General features: G+C 43.4%; 1 protein-coding gene across 3 annotated transcripts in view; it reads right to left on the bottom strand.

Annotated features, from left to right (window-relative positions):
• Positions 1-12,406, bottom strand: part of HABP2 (hyaluronan binding protein 2) — a 45,505-nt gene extending 33,099 nt beyond the window's left edge. For 2 of the 3 annotated variants that reach the window (XM_087764163.1, XM_087764162.1), the window contains exons 1-2: positions 4,366-4,531; positions 3,998-4,034 (exon numbers count right to left, since the gene is read on the bottom strand). In XM_087764163.1, the coding sequence (XP_087620289.1) occupies positions 3,998-4,034; positions 4,366-4,473 (145 nt within the window). In that variant the 5' untranslated portion in view covers positions 4,474-4,531. Of the gene's footprint in view, positions 1-3,997; positions 4,035-4,365; positions 4,532-12,281 lie in introns of those variants that run through there. The other variant, XM_087764164.1, reaches the window with a different exon arrangement.
• Positions 12,407-15,666: the final 3,260 nt, after the last annotated feature.

Below are 15,666 nucleotides of genomic sequence, written 5' to 3'. Positions count from 1 at the left end.
TTTATCTTTATTCTTTCTTTGCTTCTGGAAAAAAAAAAAAGAAATTCCACTTTTGTACAATGGGTGTTTTATATTTCATATTAAAATAGAACTGTCTTTTTTTCTTCTTTTTTTTTCCTACATGCCAACTCTCGTTTCTCACCAAAAAAAAAAAAAAAAGAGGAAAGTTTCACCTCATTTATTGCTATGTCAAGTCAAGACTCCTTTTCCTCAGCTCATTATTTCCACAGGAGCTGAGTCTCGACAGTGTGCAAGTGTTGCAGAAGTGTGTGCCTTGCTGAGGAACAGAAGGATCTCGCTGGAAGATAAGGACATTGTCTACAGTGAACAAAATTAAATTTAATGTGATGTAGTTAAGAAAGGAAAACAAAAAGAGGGTTTTGCCTGAAATGCAGCCTGCAAGCTCACTTTGTTGGAGGGGAGATTTTGCAAGCGGATTTGAGTTTGAGGGAATTGTCTGAAGGAGTCTGATTTTGTTTCTGCTGTTTATTTTCAAAATCTAAGTGGGGAATGTTGGCTTTTATTCCACAGATGCTTTAAAGAAGTATTCTGAGGGATGGGGTAGCCCTTTTTATCGAAAAATATACCTGCTAAAAGTTATGAAGGATGAACAGGGGAGTTACAACTGCCAAAAGCAGACTGCAAACACGCCCAGTGTGCTTTACAGAGGCTGGTGAGGACTCTTTTGAGTTGACAGAGAAAAAATTTGTGCTCCAGATGAGCACAAATAGCTAAACTGCTGTAGAATCATCTGCTATGATTTTTAAACCAACTGCTCAGTGTTAAGAAATGATGGTACTGTCACTTCATTTTGTTACATTGACATTATTTCCTAGCAATTGATTAATCATTTATTAACAACACTTATGAAATTACTTGTTGACCCATTATGAACTATTTTAAGTGCATCCCTGTGGTAAAACCCAGTTGTTCAAGATGTAATACACATTTCGCAGGATGTCTGCTTCTGGTGGCTCTGCGAGGTGGAGGAGCACAAACCCCTGTTTGCACTGATGGGGCAGGTGACCCCTGGGCAGTTTTGGGACAGTCTAATGCACACCTGAGGCCAGGCTGGCACCTGGCAGCCCTCGAGGAGGGCACTTTCAGGTGGCCAGGGCTGAGGTTGAGCCAGCAGCACTGAGCGACCCCCTCATGGGCTGGCAATTACCGTTAAGTGAAACTTTATGACCAAGCTGTGGAGTTAAGGGTGCAAGCGGAAAGGGCTCGGAAAACATCAGCAAACCCTTTTGGGTACCCTGGCCCCCATGTGAATAGTGGGAGTTGGGAAGCTGAGCTGGCTGGGAGACCAGTCAAGGTGATGTGGGAGTGCAGCCGATCTGAGAAATCACCAGCGTCCCTCCTTTCTCCATCACCACCCCTCTTTATGAAGCCATGAAACAGAAATAGCTTCTACGTTTCACGTGAGTGGTGCTTCCCATCTCCCAGCTACTCCATGTCCTCCCCAGCTGCATGAAGCAGTGAAAAACAAAGAACAGAAAACCCTGACTTGGGTACATGACATCGAACTAAAAGATGTCTTCTTATTTATCATTGCTTCGACACTAAATAACTATTTGGCTTCTACATCTCTTATTTAAGAAGTGCTCCCATTCCATTTTTTTAATTATTCATAACAAGCCATAGGTTTAGTAAAGCAAAAACAACAATTTTTTTTATCTGAGCACATAATTAATGCACAAAGTCTGATACACTGGTTGATTTAAACATATTACTAAATCAGAGTGTTCATTCTTTGTAAGTGCTGGAAAACCTTAACATGCTTAAAAAAAGCAGTGATCTGACATTTGTCACTGAAATGTGACTATTACATGAAATTAAATTAGACATCCTGCATGCAAATTTTCAAAGAATAACTTTCCTCTGTGTAGTACAAAAAAATCCCCCCATAATTGATAGGCAGAGATTGACTTTTAAAGCTTCAAATCAGCTTTGAGGTCTGGGTGATCTTTTAAACTGTTCAAGCTTTCATCTGCAGTTTTTCACATTGCCAAGAGCTGTCAATCAAGCGATGGATTTCTGATCAATATCCCCTTGTTCATTAGCTTACACGGGCTCTCTGTTACGGAGAGAACAGATATCCCAACGCCGGCAGTCACACTGTTTTCAAAACCTTCGCTGGATCAAGTTATGACTAATGTTCCGAGTGGGAAAGTGATGCATTAGGATGCCATCGAGTGACCTGAATTGCGAGGTAACTTTGTTGGACTGCAGTTGTCAAGATGAGTGATGTGCAAAGTTAAAGTCTATTGCCAACACACATCAAGAGTGCTAGAAAGTACCCAGCGTTTATTCAAGCTCTCTGAACCTCTGGGGATTGACTGCAATCTGGCCTAATTTAAGCAGGATGAGTTTTCCCGCCACCTTTCTAAATACTTTTTGTCTCCAGCTCTGAGAATAATGTAGTGTTATTTTTATGAGGCTTAAATCCTGACTGTATTTTAAATAAAGAGATGTCTCCCATTTAATTCTGCAGAGACGAGACCTCACGGTATTTCCTCCTTTCCACACGGGCTGTGGCTGGGAGTATCTGCGGCTTCAGAAAGAAATTGCAAAAGAGGTGAGAGCAGCAAGCCCTTCAAATGGCTTTGGGGCTGTTACTTAAAAGCAGTTTTGCAGTGCCTTTTCCTTAGAGGGATGGGTGCTGGGCGAAGGAGGCTAATGATGACTGAAGGAGTGGGGACTCGCAGGAGGATGGGGAGCAGGAGATTGCAGGGACAGTGAAGGGACAGAAGTAAGGACCATAAAGCATAGGGAGAGAAAATGAACTAAGAAATGATGAAAGCTTCACCACTGACAAGCAAATCAGCTGGTTTGCACAAGGCTTGTGTGTAAAGCCTGAAGCCAGGTGCACGAGTCTGTGGTCAAATACTTGCAGAAGATAAATACTGAGCTCAGATGCACGAATGATTTGGAAATTTGTTTTCCACACGCATCATGTTAGAAGAACAACATAGATTTGGGGAAAGAAGCAATGCTGTATGAGCTACAAGGCTGCTGGACTCACAGGTTTGACCTGGAAGCCAAAACGCCACTGGAATGAACAGGAATGTGGCTGAATAATGAGTGCATAGTAAAAGCCACACTCTTTTCTTGCAGGAAAAGGAGCAAAATTAATTTAATACTTTATTAGCTATAAATTATAAACTCAGATCTAAGAGCCATCGAAATCAAGAAAAGGAGGAGCAGGGCTTACCTGCAAAAATACTAAACTTAGCAATAAAACTATAATCCTCTATGTGGATCAAGGAGACTGCAAAAGGATGTAAAAATCCTCATACAATATCTACAGATCCTCACACAACGTTCATCACGGCTTTTCTCTTATCAACATCTTAATGCTACATAACTTTTAACGATTTTTACTTGCATGAGCTTGTAAACACTTTTTGAACTTTCTTGCACTTTGGACAAAACCTTGCAGAAATAAGCTCCACAGTTAGTTGTACGCTGCAAAGGAAAGTTAGCCTTCATTTATTTGACCTTCAATTTGCATGCACAGATGGACTCTGTGCTTATCCTTCTGTGAGGTTTGCAGCCCAGCACCATGACTTCTCCTCCAGCCCATGACCCACTGTGTCACCCGTGGGTCCCCAAAGCTGTGTTGAACCATGAGGCCACAGAGTGGCAGAAAAGTCCTGGCTTGGAACAGAGCTGTGAGTTGCAGATGCAGTCTAGGAGTACCCCATGAGTTTGGGCCCCAGTGTGTCAGCCACGCTCCCGGCTGGGACACGATGCAGCGTTGTCTCCTGCCCCAACACAGAGCACATGCGGAGGTCTGAAAGTGCTCACCGTACTACTTGTCCAAAGTCAAACAGACTTTCTACTTGATCTCAAGCCTTATTTTAAGCTCAGCGAAACTGTGCATGAAGTTAATAAAACTCAGTGCTGGGTACTAGTGAAGGCTTTTGATGGACCAGGTCACCAGCCTCTCAGTTTTGTATGCAGAAGTTAAAATGAAGAAACGGAAAACACTTACCGTTCAGCAGGTTGGCCAGGAAGAAGAAACTGGAAGTCTGCATGAGATAAAAAAGGGCAGAGAGTCAGTTTCTGGGGAAAAAAACACCAGCACAGAGCTTGGTTTATGGCCCAAAGTTTCTGTTTGCCTCAGTGCTGAACATCCAGATAAGCTCATTACCCACTTTGGAGTTAACTGGGCTGGATTTTAAGAGCTCTTTCAAAAGATTATCAAAATGCCTTAAAAAGCCCACTGCTGCCAATAACTTGCGTGGGAGCTCTGGCTTTTCTGAGCATCCAGCCCAAGCTGCAGAGCAGGTGTGGTTCAGGAAAAACCTGTCCTGAACGAGTTAAATTGCCTTTTTGCTTATTAAGTGACTGTGCACTGACTATTTGTCTAACTCCTCTGAGATACGGACAGAGTCCACACTCCAGCCGGCTGCCAAAGCTGGAGGCTGGGATTTGCTTGAGCAGGGCAGAGCGGAGGTCGGGCAGCATGGCACAGCCCGGGACCCCGTGCCTGGTGCAGCCGGTGGGATCTGGACCTCCGAGCTGGAAGGCTGTCAACAGCCTTTGGATGGAGGAGGCCATTTCTGGCACTTCCCGTGAGGAAATGCCGTGTGTCCGACCTCTGACGTGGGGCTCCAGCCTTTCCTGTTTGGCTCATGATCAAGGGCAAGCAACAAAAGGGAACAGAAGAAGAAGGAAAACAGCTCTCAGCCTTTGAAGAGGGTGAGTGAGGCTTGTCTGAAAGGAGATGCACTGGCTCCACACCAGGATGCAGCCCCTGCGTGAAGATTTCAGCTCTCTTTCCCTCTTGCTCTAAATCCCAGCTGTGGAAAGGATTACCTGCCTGTGACGAGAACACACGTGCTAATAGCAGGTGTAAAGAAGAGATTTGGAGCTGCTATTCTTCATCCCTCACATGATTTGTGGGATGAAAACGTATTTCCAAACAATTTAACACACATAATAAAGACAGCATACATACACACACACTCACACATGATTATTATGTGCACTTATGCATTGCTACAGACACAATTAACTTTAAATATACACCCTGTTTAGTTGTGCATTATATAGGAACAGTATATAGAAGAAAGGCAGTCTCAGCTAACACTTGTCGTGACTAAGAACGAATGAATCGGAAGCAATGAATAACAAACAGGACAAAAAAAGCTCAGAATCCACATTTGCGAATATTATCTGGAATATATAAATGAGTTTTTGCTCCAGGCACCTTTGCGTCCCTCTTGTGTTTGAGCCAGGGAGAACAGACACTCCGGTGCTCCCCTTCCCACTGACTTTAATGAGAGCGATGCCCCCTGAACCACTCAGCCGAGCCCCTTTCCAGGTGCACTTAAGTGAGCCACACACACACACAACTAAATCCTTTGCAGCTGGAAGGACACACACACTCACACAATCACCCCTCCTGAATGAGAGCAGAGATGACGGTAAATGGGAAGGTTGTAAAAGCTCTGCCCTTGGTGTATATGTTTCTTGAGTGCACGTACAGGATTTGTCAGATCCTTTGCCAGACCCCAGCAGAGACTGTAGAAGGAAAAGGTCTAATTGCTCCATTTACAATTAGTAGTTATCATTCATCCATAAACACAAACCAAAACAAACCCTGCAAGTGTACTCCTGTCTTTTGGAGGAATAGATGAAACAAAGAACAAGGAAGCAGCAATGGGAGCAGAAAGAAGCAAGAAATATTTCATCTCCCTCCCCAGCTCTCTGCGGTGCCCCGTTGTGCTGTTTGCCTGACGGGGTGGAAAGGGTTTGGGGGCAGAAGGATTTGACTTCAGCGAGGTTGCTAAACCTTCCCTGCACTTGGGGCAGCCCTTGGCACCACACGGGAATGCCAGAGGGTTTCAGCCCAGGCTGAGCAAGGTATGCATCTTGCTCTTCCATGCCTCAGTTTCCCCCAGCTGTAGAGCAGAGATGATAGTCTCAGAAGGCCCAAGGGGATGGCTCACACACCAAGAAAAGAAGATGAGAGACTTAGCACCTTGCTATACTCCTTTCTTTTCCAGGTTACCCACCTACCCCTCCCGTCCAAGCACCTCCCCATGGGCAGAGCTGCCTGCAAGAGGGCAGATACCCTAAACTCTCTCTTGCCATAAACTGGTGCCCTAGAAAATGTGCAAGTTTCCAGTAACATCCTTCAGAGCAGGCAGTGGCCTGCACTCTAGGGTGGCTGAGTCCCAGTCCCAAATTTTGGTTTTCACTTTTGGATGAAGGCCTCCATCTGCTGCCACAGTACAAATGTTACTGGGAACAAAACCTTCTGGAGCGCCCAGCAAGGAGTCCAAGAGTTAAACCCGATCTTTATCGTAAGGCTCTGGTGTCCCGTTTTGACCTGGGGCTTTTCCCCCTCATGCGCCTGTCTCAAGCTGCAGCAGCAGAGCCGTGGGGGACAAAACCCCAGGCAGAGCTGAACCTCTCGGGGTGGAGACTTTTCTCCTCCCTTCTGAGGTCCACTGGACCACTCACCAGACCACACTGGTTCTGAAGCCTTTTCACCCCCACTAGCCAGCACAGGGCCAAATTTTAGCCTTTTGGCTCCCAGCATGAAGCTTTCCATGGTGGCATGCAGCAGCGGAGGGAGAAGCGCTCATTTTCCTCCCTCCTGCCTTTTCCTCTGTGCCATGAAGGGATGTGGGATGCAGGATGCGGAATGTGGGATGCAAGATGTGGGATGCAGAAGGAGGCTGTTAAGAGGGGGGCATAGGTTGGGGGCTGCAGATTGGGGGGTCCAGGAGGGGGCTGCAGGTGCGGGGGGCTGCAGGAGGGGGTGCAGGCAGGGGCAGTGAAGGCAGGGCCTCCTGCCTGCCGTGCCGTATTTGCTCACGGCCAGCAGAGGAGGATCTTGTCCTTCCGACGAGGTGCAATACTGAGCCCAACCAGGAGCAGGATTGAAACAAAAGGGGGGGGGGGGGGGGGACGGGGAGGGGGGAGAGAAGAAATTAGGCTGTGGGGCTGGTTTCACCAAACAGTTTCCTTGCTGCATCTTGACACCGTTATTTTGTGTGCTCTCTCAAGAGGGAATAAAATCACTGGATCCTGTTTGTAGCAGGTCTGCAGAGATGGGGGACGAAGCTGGAAGAATTTGCGGAGAGCAATTTTAAATTTTATTACTTTAGGCTCATAAAAAAGAAACCCTGCAAAAAAAAAATATGGGAGAGAGACTTTTTATATGGGTACCGGTGCATTGCTGAGTGTGGAGCCGATTACATTTATAGGGTTCCTAGAAAAAATGGTGGGAAAATGGCTGAAATTCAAAATATCCTAATTTCACCTGACTTCTGTTGTCGTCATCATCATAATGATTAGCACTTCACCAAAGCTCTTCCTCCAAAGAACCATCAAAACTTTGCTAATTAGGCTTTGTACCAAGGTTAAACACTGAAGATACATGATACTCTCAATTTTTCCATTTCAGCATCTCAAGAAAGAGAAACTAATGAAATGTAATAGATTTCAAACAGTAATGCCAGAACCACGAGCTTTCGTGGTCTCAGGACAGAATCCTACAGCTCTTTCTCAGACAAAAATGTCCAGTTAATCTCTGGCAATTATTTCTGAATAAAGCCAGGAAGATTTGACCCGAAATTCAAGGGAAATTATTTACAGCTGCCAAGGACATTGTGCAGTTGAACTGTTTATTATGTCTCGGGTATATTTGCTACCCCTTATTACAATCAAATTGAATAACTAAAATACAAAAGCAGGTGGAGAAACAGGCAGCACAAAGGTGACAACCCAGGGTTAGGCTGTGAATTCACACGTGTGCAAAACAGAAGTAATTCCAGAGAAAACAGTGTAGCTACTCAAGCTGGCATGACAGACTAGCAAGAGGGATGAAAACTACCTCTACACATACACACACTTTGCAACAAAGCACCACAGGAGTTCAAACATTAAATTGCATTGGTAGGAATTGGCCTATTCCCTTAATTGTACCAAGTTGTGCAAATTCTCCTGCAACTTGCCGTGAAGTGGCCTCCACGGCTGAAAAACAAATATTACCCCTTTCATTTGTTCTTCTGTGCAGTCACAGCTTTGCAGCCGAGAAGGAGGTGGGATGGGGATGAACTGGAGAACGAGGATGGATATTTGATCAGCTTCCATCCACAACTGACATAAGGCATGAAGGAGCCATGAGGGCAGACACAACTACTGCCTTTGCGTAGTGAACCCCTTGATCCCGCTGACAGCTCTCAGTGGGAACCTTTGTCTGGGCTTCTCGCCAAAGGAGGAGGGAATCGACAGTTCTGATGCTCTTACAATCGGCCAGATTTTTGCCTGCAACCATCTTGGGTAGTGACAGTCTTTGAACTTCAAGGGAAAGTGGCTTTTCCAGCAATGACATTGTATTTCTCAGCCAAGGCCATGGTTGCAGTATAATGAAAGCAGGGCATATTATCATCTGGAGCACACATGCAACACGTATTTTTAGCCTGGGAAACCATTCTCTGAAAGGATTCCACCAAAACCTCTGAGTTCTTCACCTCTCTGCTAGCAAGACATCTCCTGCCTCCACACTGAACTGCAACGCGTGCCTCAGCGTAAATGACATGTTCCTTATCGACTGGGCCCTGGGTACCCAGAGAAGTTTACATTTAAAGTCTTTATTTGGCTGATTATTCAGTTGTGGACGTTTCCCGTGGTAGCACCTGATACAAAAACCATGGGGATCCAGGAAAAAAGCAACAGCCCTCGGAGGCGCTGCTGAAACCAGCTTGGTTCTCTGCACAGGAGTTACCTGCTCCTGTTTTCCAAGAGATCAAAGTTTCCAAGTTAATCTTTGCACCGTGAGAGATGGCCTGGTAGCAGCTGGCTGTTTTTAAAGTTGCTTGCTGGTGGATGAGGTGTGCTTGTGCTCCCAGGTGGAAAACGGGGTCAGCCTTCGTTGCTACAGCAAGGGGAAGCTACAAAATCTGTTTCAAGGGGGCTGCAGGAGCCAGCCTTGTCGCACTAACACAAGTGTGCTGTGTTATCAAATGCTTTTGCAGCCAGTGCCAGGAATGCAGGTTATACTGCTAGACTTAAAGCTTATGCAAAGTCATTAAGTCCCTTTAGTTACACGGGATATCAACCTGCACGCTTCAGGGCATAAGCTGATTGCCTTCGGGGGTCAGCGAGGAACACTTCCCTCTCCGAGAGCGCGGTGCACAATTAGCTGGGGGCGCTCCCAAGGCTTTGCTGCTTTCCTGCTGCATCAGGCAAATTTAGGCGAGGGCTGCAGAAGGGCATTACACCTGATGGGCCACAAATCGAGATGGGCTTGACAGCATTCGCTGCTCGCTGCAGCGGTCGGTTCGTGACGCAATAGAGCATAAAGCCCTCACAGGAGGGGTGCAGCACTGGAGAGAGGGTGAGGGGAGCAGAAGTGGGAGTTTAGTACAGGAATAGATCTGTTAGTAGGTAGATAAAGATGTCAGACAGAGTTGACTTTGGGACACCCTAAAATGTTGGTCTCCAAGCACCTGAGGCAAGGAAAGGCTGGTAAGAGTTTCCTATGCACCATGGGCCAGCTAGGAGATAGGCACCAATGGTAAGTTTTCTTTGCAATTGTTTGATCTTAAAGTGATACTTTAATCCTTCCCTTTCCACTACTAAGTGCACTTGGTTATTGGACTGGGCATGGCTAGTGACTTCAAAACATTTTCCATCACAACTAAGCACACATTAATTTTTTTAAGTTCCAAAATATTCAGAGAAGAGCCACCTCTGCTTCTCTGACTTCTGCATTTCTTCCTCTCTGCTGCCAGGGGTGTTAAGTTTAGAGGGAACACTGACATGAGGAAAAAAGCCTGATCTGAACATCTGTTGATTTAAAAATCTTTTTTTTTTCCCTGCAAGCTTGTGCTGAAGCACTTTAGAGCTTTGGTAAATGGGAGCTGCAGCCTGGTGTATGAGCAGCTCCTACGGGAGTGTTGTGGGACCCAAATTGGTCTCGCCTTGTTGTGGATTTCTCTAGCCCAACTCAGCACAACATTTAAGCATACCATTTAAATCTATGTGTATTTCAGAAAAGTTGCTTCACTAGTCAGGGCGGATAGGCAGCTGAACTGCTGTGTCTGAATGTCGATACAACCTGCTGCAGCAGAGCTCTTTGGATTTCTTTTTGGCAAAGTAAGGAGTACTTAACAATACAACACCTTATGGCAGGCACATTTCTACTACAGTATCTTGCTGAGCAAAAATGTATTGATTTCTCTAAAAGTTCCTGTTCCTACAACACTGACGTGTGTGTCAGTGAGGACCTACTGTAATTAAAAGCAAAAAAACCCAAACCAATCTGAGAAGACCTGTCATGTCTGAAGACAATATTTGGCGCAGTTGCATCATACATGCTAAAATGAAGGACCAAATTTTGTTCTTCCTTGCACCCATCATGCAGCTTCCTGCCTTTTATGGAAATAGTTTGGATCCATGCAGGTGAAATCAGCTTCTCTTCAGGTAATATGAAAGAACTAAATGGAAATTTTTGCCTTAGGGTCCTGCTCCAAACCTGCCGGATCCATGAATGTCCGAGTGCTTACCTGTTCTATTTTGACTGACTCGATATGAGTTACTGCCTAAATCTGCATTTGACTTCTGCTATATTTCACCAATAACATTTATTAATCAGAGTGTTACTTATAAATCTCCTAAAACCAGACTCGAATAAAAATGAGAATGCTGAAGATAGATAGTTCTGGGAAAGGATGGAAATAGGAATTTAAGGGTGTTTTCCACAGTTTCAGCAAAGTGCAAAGTCTATTCTTTTTTCATTCAAGCTACTTCAGTGTAACTGTTGCTTTGGAACAAATCATTAAGGCAAAAATGTCTTCTCACAACATGTTTGTCATGCAATGGTCACGTCACGGCGACGCATTCCCCTCTTTTTTTTCTGGGATCCATGCCAAGTGCTAAGCCAGAAAACCTTGTTATATTAATTATGAAGAAAAAACATGTTTTATTAAAAACTAGCCTGCTGAATATTCTGTCGTGCTGCTTTTCAGTGACAGCAGAATTGCTTTTGCATTTTAGCAATGTTAATGAATTTTCAGGGGCGGGGGGAGATATATGGTACATTTTCCACAGCAATATTTAGAGTGAAGTCAGATTAGGATTGTCAAAGCTAATGGATCAATCTAACACTTAGGACTAGTTAGGAAAAATCTGTGCAAGACTTTGTGTTGTCTAAGACTGCACCTACATCTTTCTCACTGAGTGTGAATTAACACAACCAGTTCATTATGAGCTTATTTATATTAGATTGGGTTCCCAAAATGTCTGTAAAACTGGCATTGAGCTACCCTAGAACTGATCCCCTCAGTAAGCTGCCATGTGTACTGGTGGATCAAGTGTGCCATATCCACTGCTGTCAGCGGATAGATAGCCCTAATGATACACTAATTAATAAATACCATGTTGTGTTGCGAAAATCACTGATCAGAAATTCACCGAGCTCTTCAAAAAGATCCATAACCCATTAAAACCCCTCACTATATATTTTTCCCAAAGGACTCAATTTAAACGTGTCAACATCTGAAATTTTGCAACGCATTTCAGTAAATACGAACCTGTATGCATAGGAACCGTCATTAAGAAAGCAGAGGTTTGAAAGAACTTCAAATTCCTTCATAAGAAAATCTACTTGATCGCAGCACTTGGAGGAACAAAAGAAATGTTTTTAAAACTGACTTTTAACTTTGTTTTGGTTACAAGTCATTCTTTCAGTCTTCTTTAAAGAGGAGATGAATAGATTTGGGAAAGTATATCAAGCTCTGCTGGAGCAGGGCTCTGGCCATCTCTAGCTGTGTTCAATATTTTGCCATTAACCTTCCTTCCACATTAGCGGCAATGATAATTCACCCATCCAAAACAATATGGCCAGGGTAAATTTTACCTTTGACAAAAAAGCGTGCAAAACTGCCAAGCCAGCGCATACCCCTGACCTGTTTAATCTAATATCTAGTCCCTTCAACGTGATGATGAGCAGCCCATGCTGCAGCCCAGTGGTTTGGAGCATTGCTCAGTGCCCAGGGCTGGGGGAGCGACTGCACTCCCTATCGCACACCCCTGGGAGAGGGGTGGCCACCGAGCGCACCCAGATGGGCCATTCCTTGTCACTGTAGATGTCTGCTCCAAAAAACCATGGGGCTTCCCTCTTATGCAGTGTTTACTTAGGCGCCTCACTGTCCTGAAATGCAGATACTCGGTTAAATGCTCCAGCTGCTTGGGAAGGGCTCAGCAAGGAGCAGAGCTGGAACGTGGCACGAAAAGTAATATAAAAACATACTCACACACAAATGGGTGTTCCCTAGGAGAATGACCAGTGGAAGAACCTGAAGGGTCAAAGCACTGTTAACCATCCTTGTGCTCGTTTTTTCTTGAAATTAGCTTTTTCTTCTTGCCTATGTTTTTTCAGACAAGCCACAATCATTCGAGGGTGAGCTAATTCAGTGCAAATAATTAACTGTGGTTCAAATATTGTTTAATGTTCAACAGATTGCCCTGATCAAATAAGTGCATCCTCTCCAGATAATCACTGCATTGATCGCTGGTAAATGTTTCAAATCAGTAAGTATCAAAGATAGGAATAGTATAAATTAATGATGAAACAAAGTATTTTCCTTGTATTAGAATTATTTTTCTACTATTATTGTCAATTGAAAAAAAATGTAAATCAGACTTACTTCTCTCCGTTCCACCTGAAAAAATAGTGAGATCTAGTTATAAAATGAAAGATTTTTAAAAACATCAACAGGGTTTTCATTATTGTCTAGATTTCAAACATCAATGTTCATGTTCTCAGGCATTTGTCCACAAATGTGAGAACGAGAAATCCTTTTTTTAATAAAAATTGAAATTCTTGAGTAACCCCCAGTGTCCAGAAGCTGAAGCATTTGTAACAACAGTAGCAACTGAGGAAATCACAATATTATTGCAAGAATAAATAACCCTCTATTGCAGAAATGCTGACAAACTTTTACTGGTCAGATCTTGTTTGCACCACACATTATGAAAACAAGTGAAAAAACATATTCTTTTTTCCCAGATAGTTTAGAGCCTGAGTAGGAAGAAGGAAGAGGGTGATAGAAATACAGTGTTTTCAGATCACAGCCCAAATTCACAAGGAAGTCCCCAGCAATATGTTTTCTCCATGGTTATAAAACAGTTAAATAGGATAGTGCTGAGCACATTACACAACCAGGAAGAAAATGAATACGATTGTTTGCTCAGGAGGACCTGAATAGTGCACAGTAAATAAAATTGATGGGTGGGGTGTCCACATGTTGAAATACGAGGGAGAAAACGGTGAAATCACAAGTGCCTCATAATTTCCCATCCTGAGTGGAATTTTCCGGTGAAAAAGATAAGATGTGAGCACTTGATTACAGGCCCTGTGACAAGTGCTGAAATCTGGATGTCAAGGAACCTTATTGCTGATGATTCCTCACTTTGGAGCCTGAACATCCTACAGGAGATTTCGTACATTAAAAAATACACAAAGAATTTAGGTATGCTAATTATGCCACACGTGCATAATTTAAGCAGGTGCCTACAAGCAAAACGTGTTTGAGATTTAGTATGTTGGTGGCCACACATACAAGTTTAAGAGATTCCAGATTCTTTAACTAGTTAGAAAAACAGCAAGATAAAAGGAGTTAGATAACGCACGACTTTATGTAATGTGTCCTTGAGTAAGCTGATTTGCACTGAATTTTAATAGAGCCCTGATTCATCAAATCTCAAACAGAATTAAGGTATGGACTGGATCCTAATAACATCATGCTTTATATCCATGAAAGATAAATTAAAGGATGCAAAACTGCTATTGACAAACATTGATTATATGTACTTTGATGGACTTTGAAGTTGTGCCAGATGCGTCTTGTCAGCCTCCAAAGTTTTCTTTTAAATCTCATTGCATAAGGCTTTTACTTTTTAATTATTTTTTTCCCTCAGCCTCTTTGATCAAGAAAAAATGTAGATCATATTTGCGTGATGCTATTTCCTATGCATTTTATTTAGATATGCCCTTGTGCACAGCTCATGATATGTAAAAAACCATTACATGGCACGTAGTCATCTTACCCTGTTATCCTGGGTGCTATTTAACACTTAATTGACCTTCTCAAGCTGCTGAGTGAAATCTCGCCATGTGCAGAGGGCTAGCACAATGCTCATATCTTTTTGTGCCACATAAATCTACAGAATAAGATGCAAGCATCAAGGTTGCTGATCTCTCTTTGTTCCCAGGAGAATTTTGACTGGTGAGAATGTTCTGTGGATCCATTTCATCCTGCCCCTCTGTCCGTGGCAAAGTGGTCCGCATGTTGGACCCTATGCAAAGGCAAATGTGCTTCCGACTTCTGCTGATTTTAGAAGATGGTCTAAAGTTTAAACAAGTGAAAATCCTTCTTCCTCTTTCCTATATGTGGAAATGTCTTGTCAGTAGGGAGCTTCAAGAAACCAAAATGAAGCTTTGGAGCCATTTTAATTCTTAAAAGTTGTGAGGCCACATACACCATCTTGCTTTCCTTGTCCATCAGGATATGGCCAACCCTTTCAGGGTGTGGAAGTGCACAAAGTATGTTGCTGTGCATGGCAAAAGGCTTCAAAGTTGGTGTAGGATTTGGGTGCAGGATTCTCTACATCTCCAAGCCCATCTTAGTCATGGTGGCTTGCTCATCAGACATGAAGTACTTCTCTATGACAGTCTAGGTGTTTCACAACAGTAGATACGGAGAAAAAATTAGAGAAGAACTATCAAATCCTTTTAAATTGAGAATAAATATATGAAAATAACTGTTTTAAGTACTGGATCAGAACTGTGGTGGACTGGGGGTGGTTCTGCACAGCCGTCTATACTGCCTTGAACAAATCATTTACTCCCAGAATTCCTTTGCTTCCAACCTGAAGAGTGTGGGTAGTAACTTCTCTTCTTTCACTATATGTTGCCTGTTTAGATAATAAACTCTTCTGGCTCAGTATTTTTACCTATATTGATGAGCAGCTCCAGGCACAAGAGGTGCCCTGTCTTGGCTGTGATGTCTAGTATAAAAGAAGGAAAAGAATAACCTAAAAATAAATCTCAAAGGTTTATTTGGAATTACCACCAAGTATTGTACACTATAATGCTTGAGTAGTTTTGGCTGCCAAAATGAACAGCAGAAACACTACTTTGTCCTTCCCCACCCCACCTCAAAATGAGAATTTCCACTGAAAAAAATATTTCCCTTGGACATTTTTCTGCCACTGTGCACAACACTTGAATTCTGATCCTGGAAAGCATTTCAAGCCCTTCCTGGCTGATAACTCTTCTCCATCCTCCAACACAAATGAAGAATATTCTGTGCTGGATCTACCTACATGTGTCTGGCGTGTGTGGATTATTATGGTGTTAGATACACTAACTGCAGATCTAGTTATTAATACCAGGAGAAACAAATCACCACAGCTGTGAGTGAAGAGAGAAAATTCCTAAGGTAAAAGAAAAACATCTACTATGCAACTTTAATAAAAACAGAGGTTCTAGAAATACTTGCCTGCATCAGCCATCAGCACCGTGCCCACAAGAGCATAAGGCAGTCTCTTTGAGGGTCAGGACATCTTTCTTCAGACCCAACCCAATGCCATGGAATACGCAAAGATCAATGCTTTGACTTTGGCCTTTTCCACTGC

Source organism: Nipponia nippon, unplaced genomic scaffold, assembly GCF_047370975.1.
Source record: "Nipponia nippon isolate SJK-2023a ecotype South Korea unplaced genomic scaffold, ASM4737097v1 scaffold_3, whole genome shotgun sequence".
Lineage (NCBI taxonomy): Eukaryota > Metazoa > Chordata > Aves > Pelecaniformes > Threskiornithidae > Nipponia > Nipponia nippon.
The sequence above is the reverse complement of the archived record's forward strand: the minus strand, read 5'-3'. Positions and strand labels throughout refer to the sequence as shown.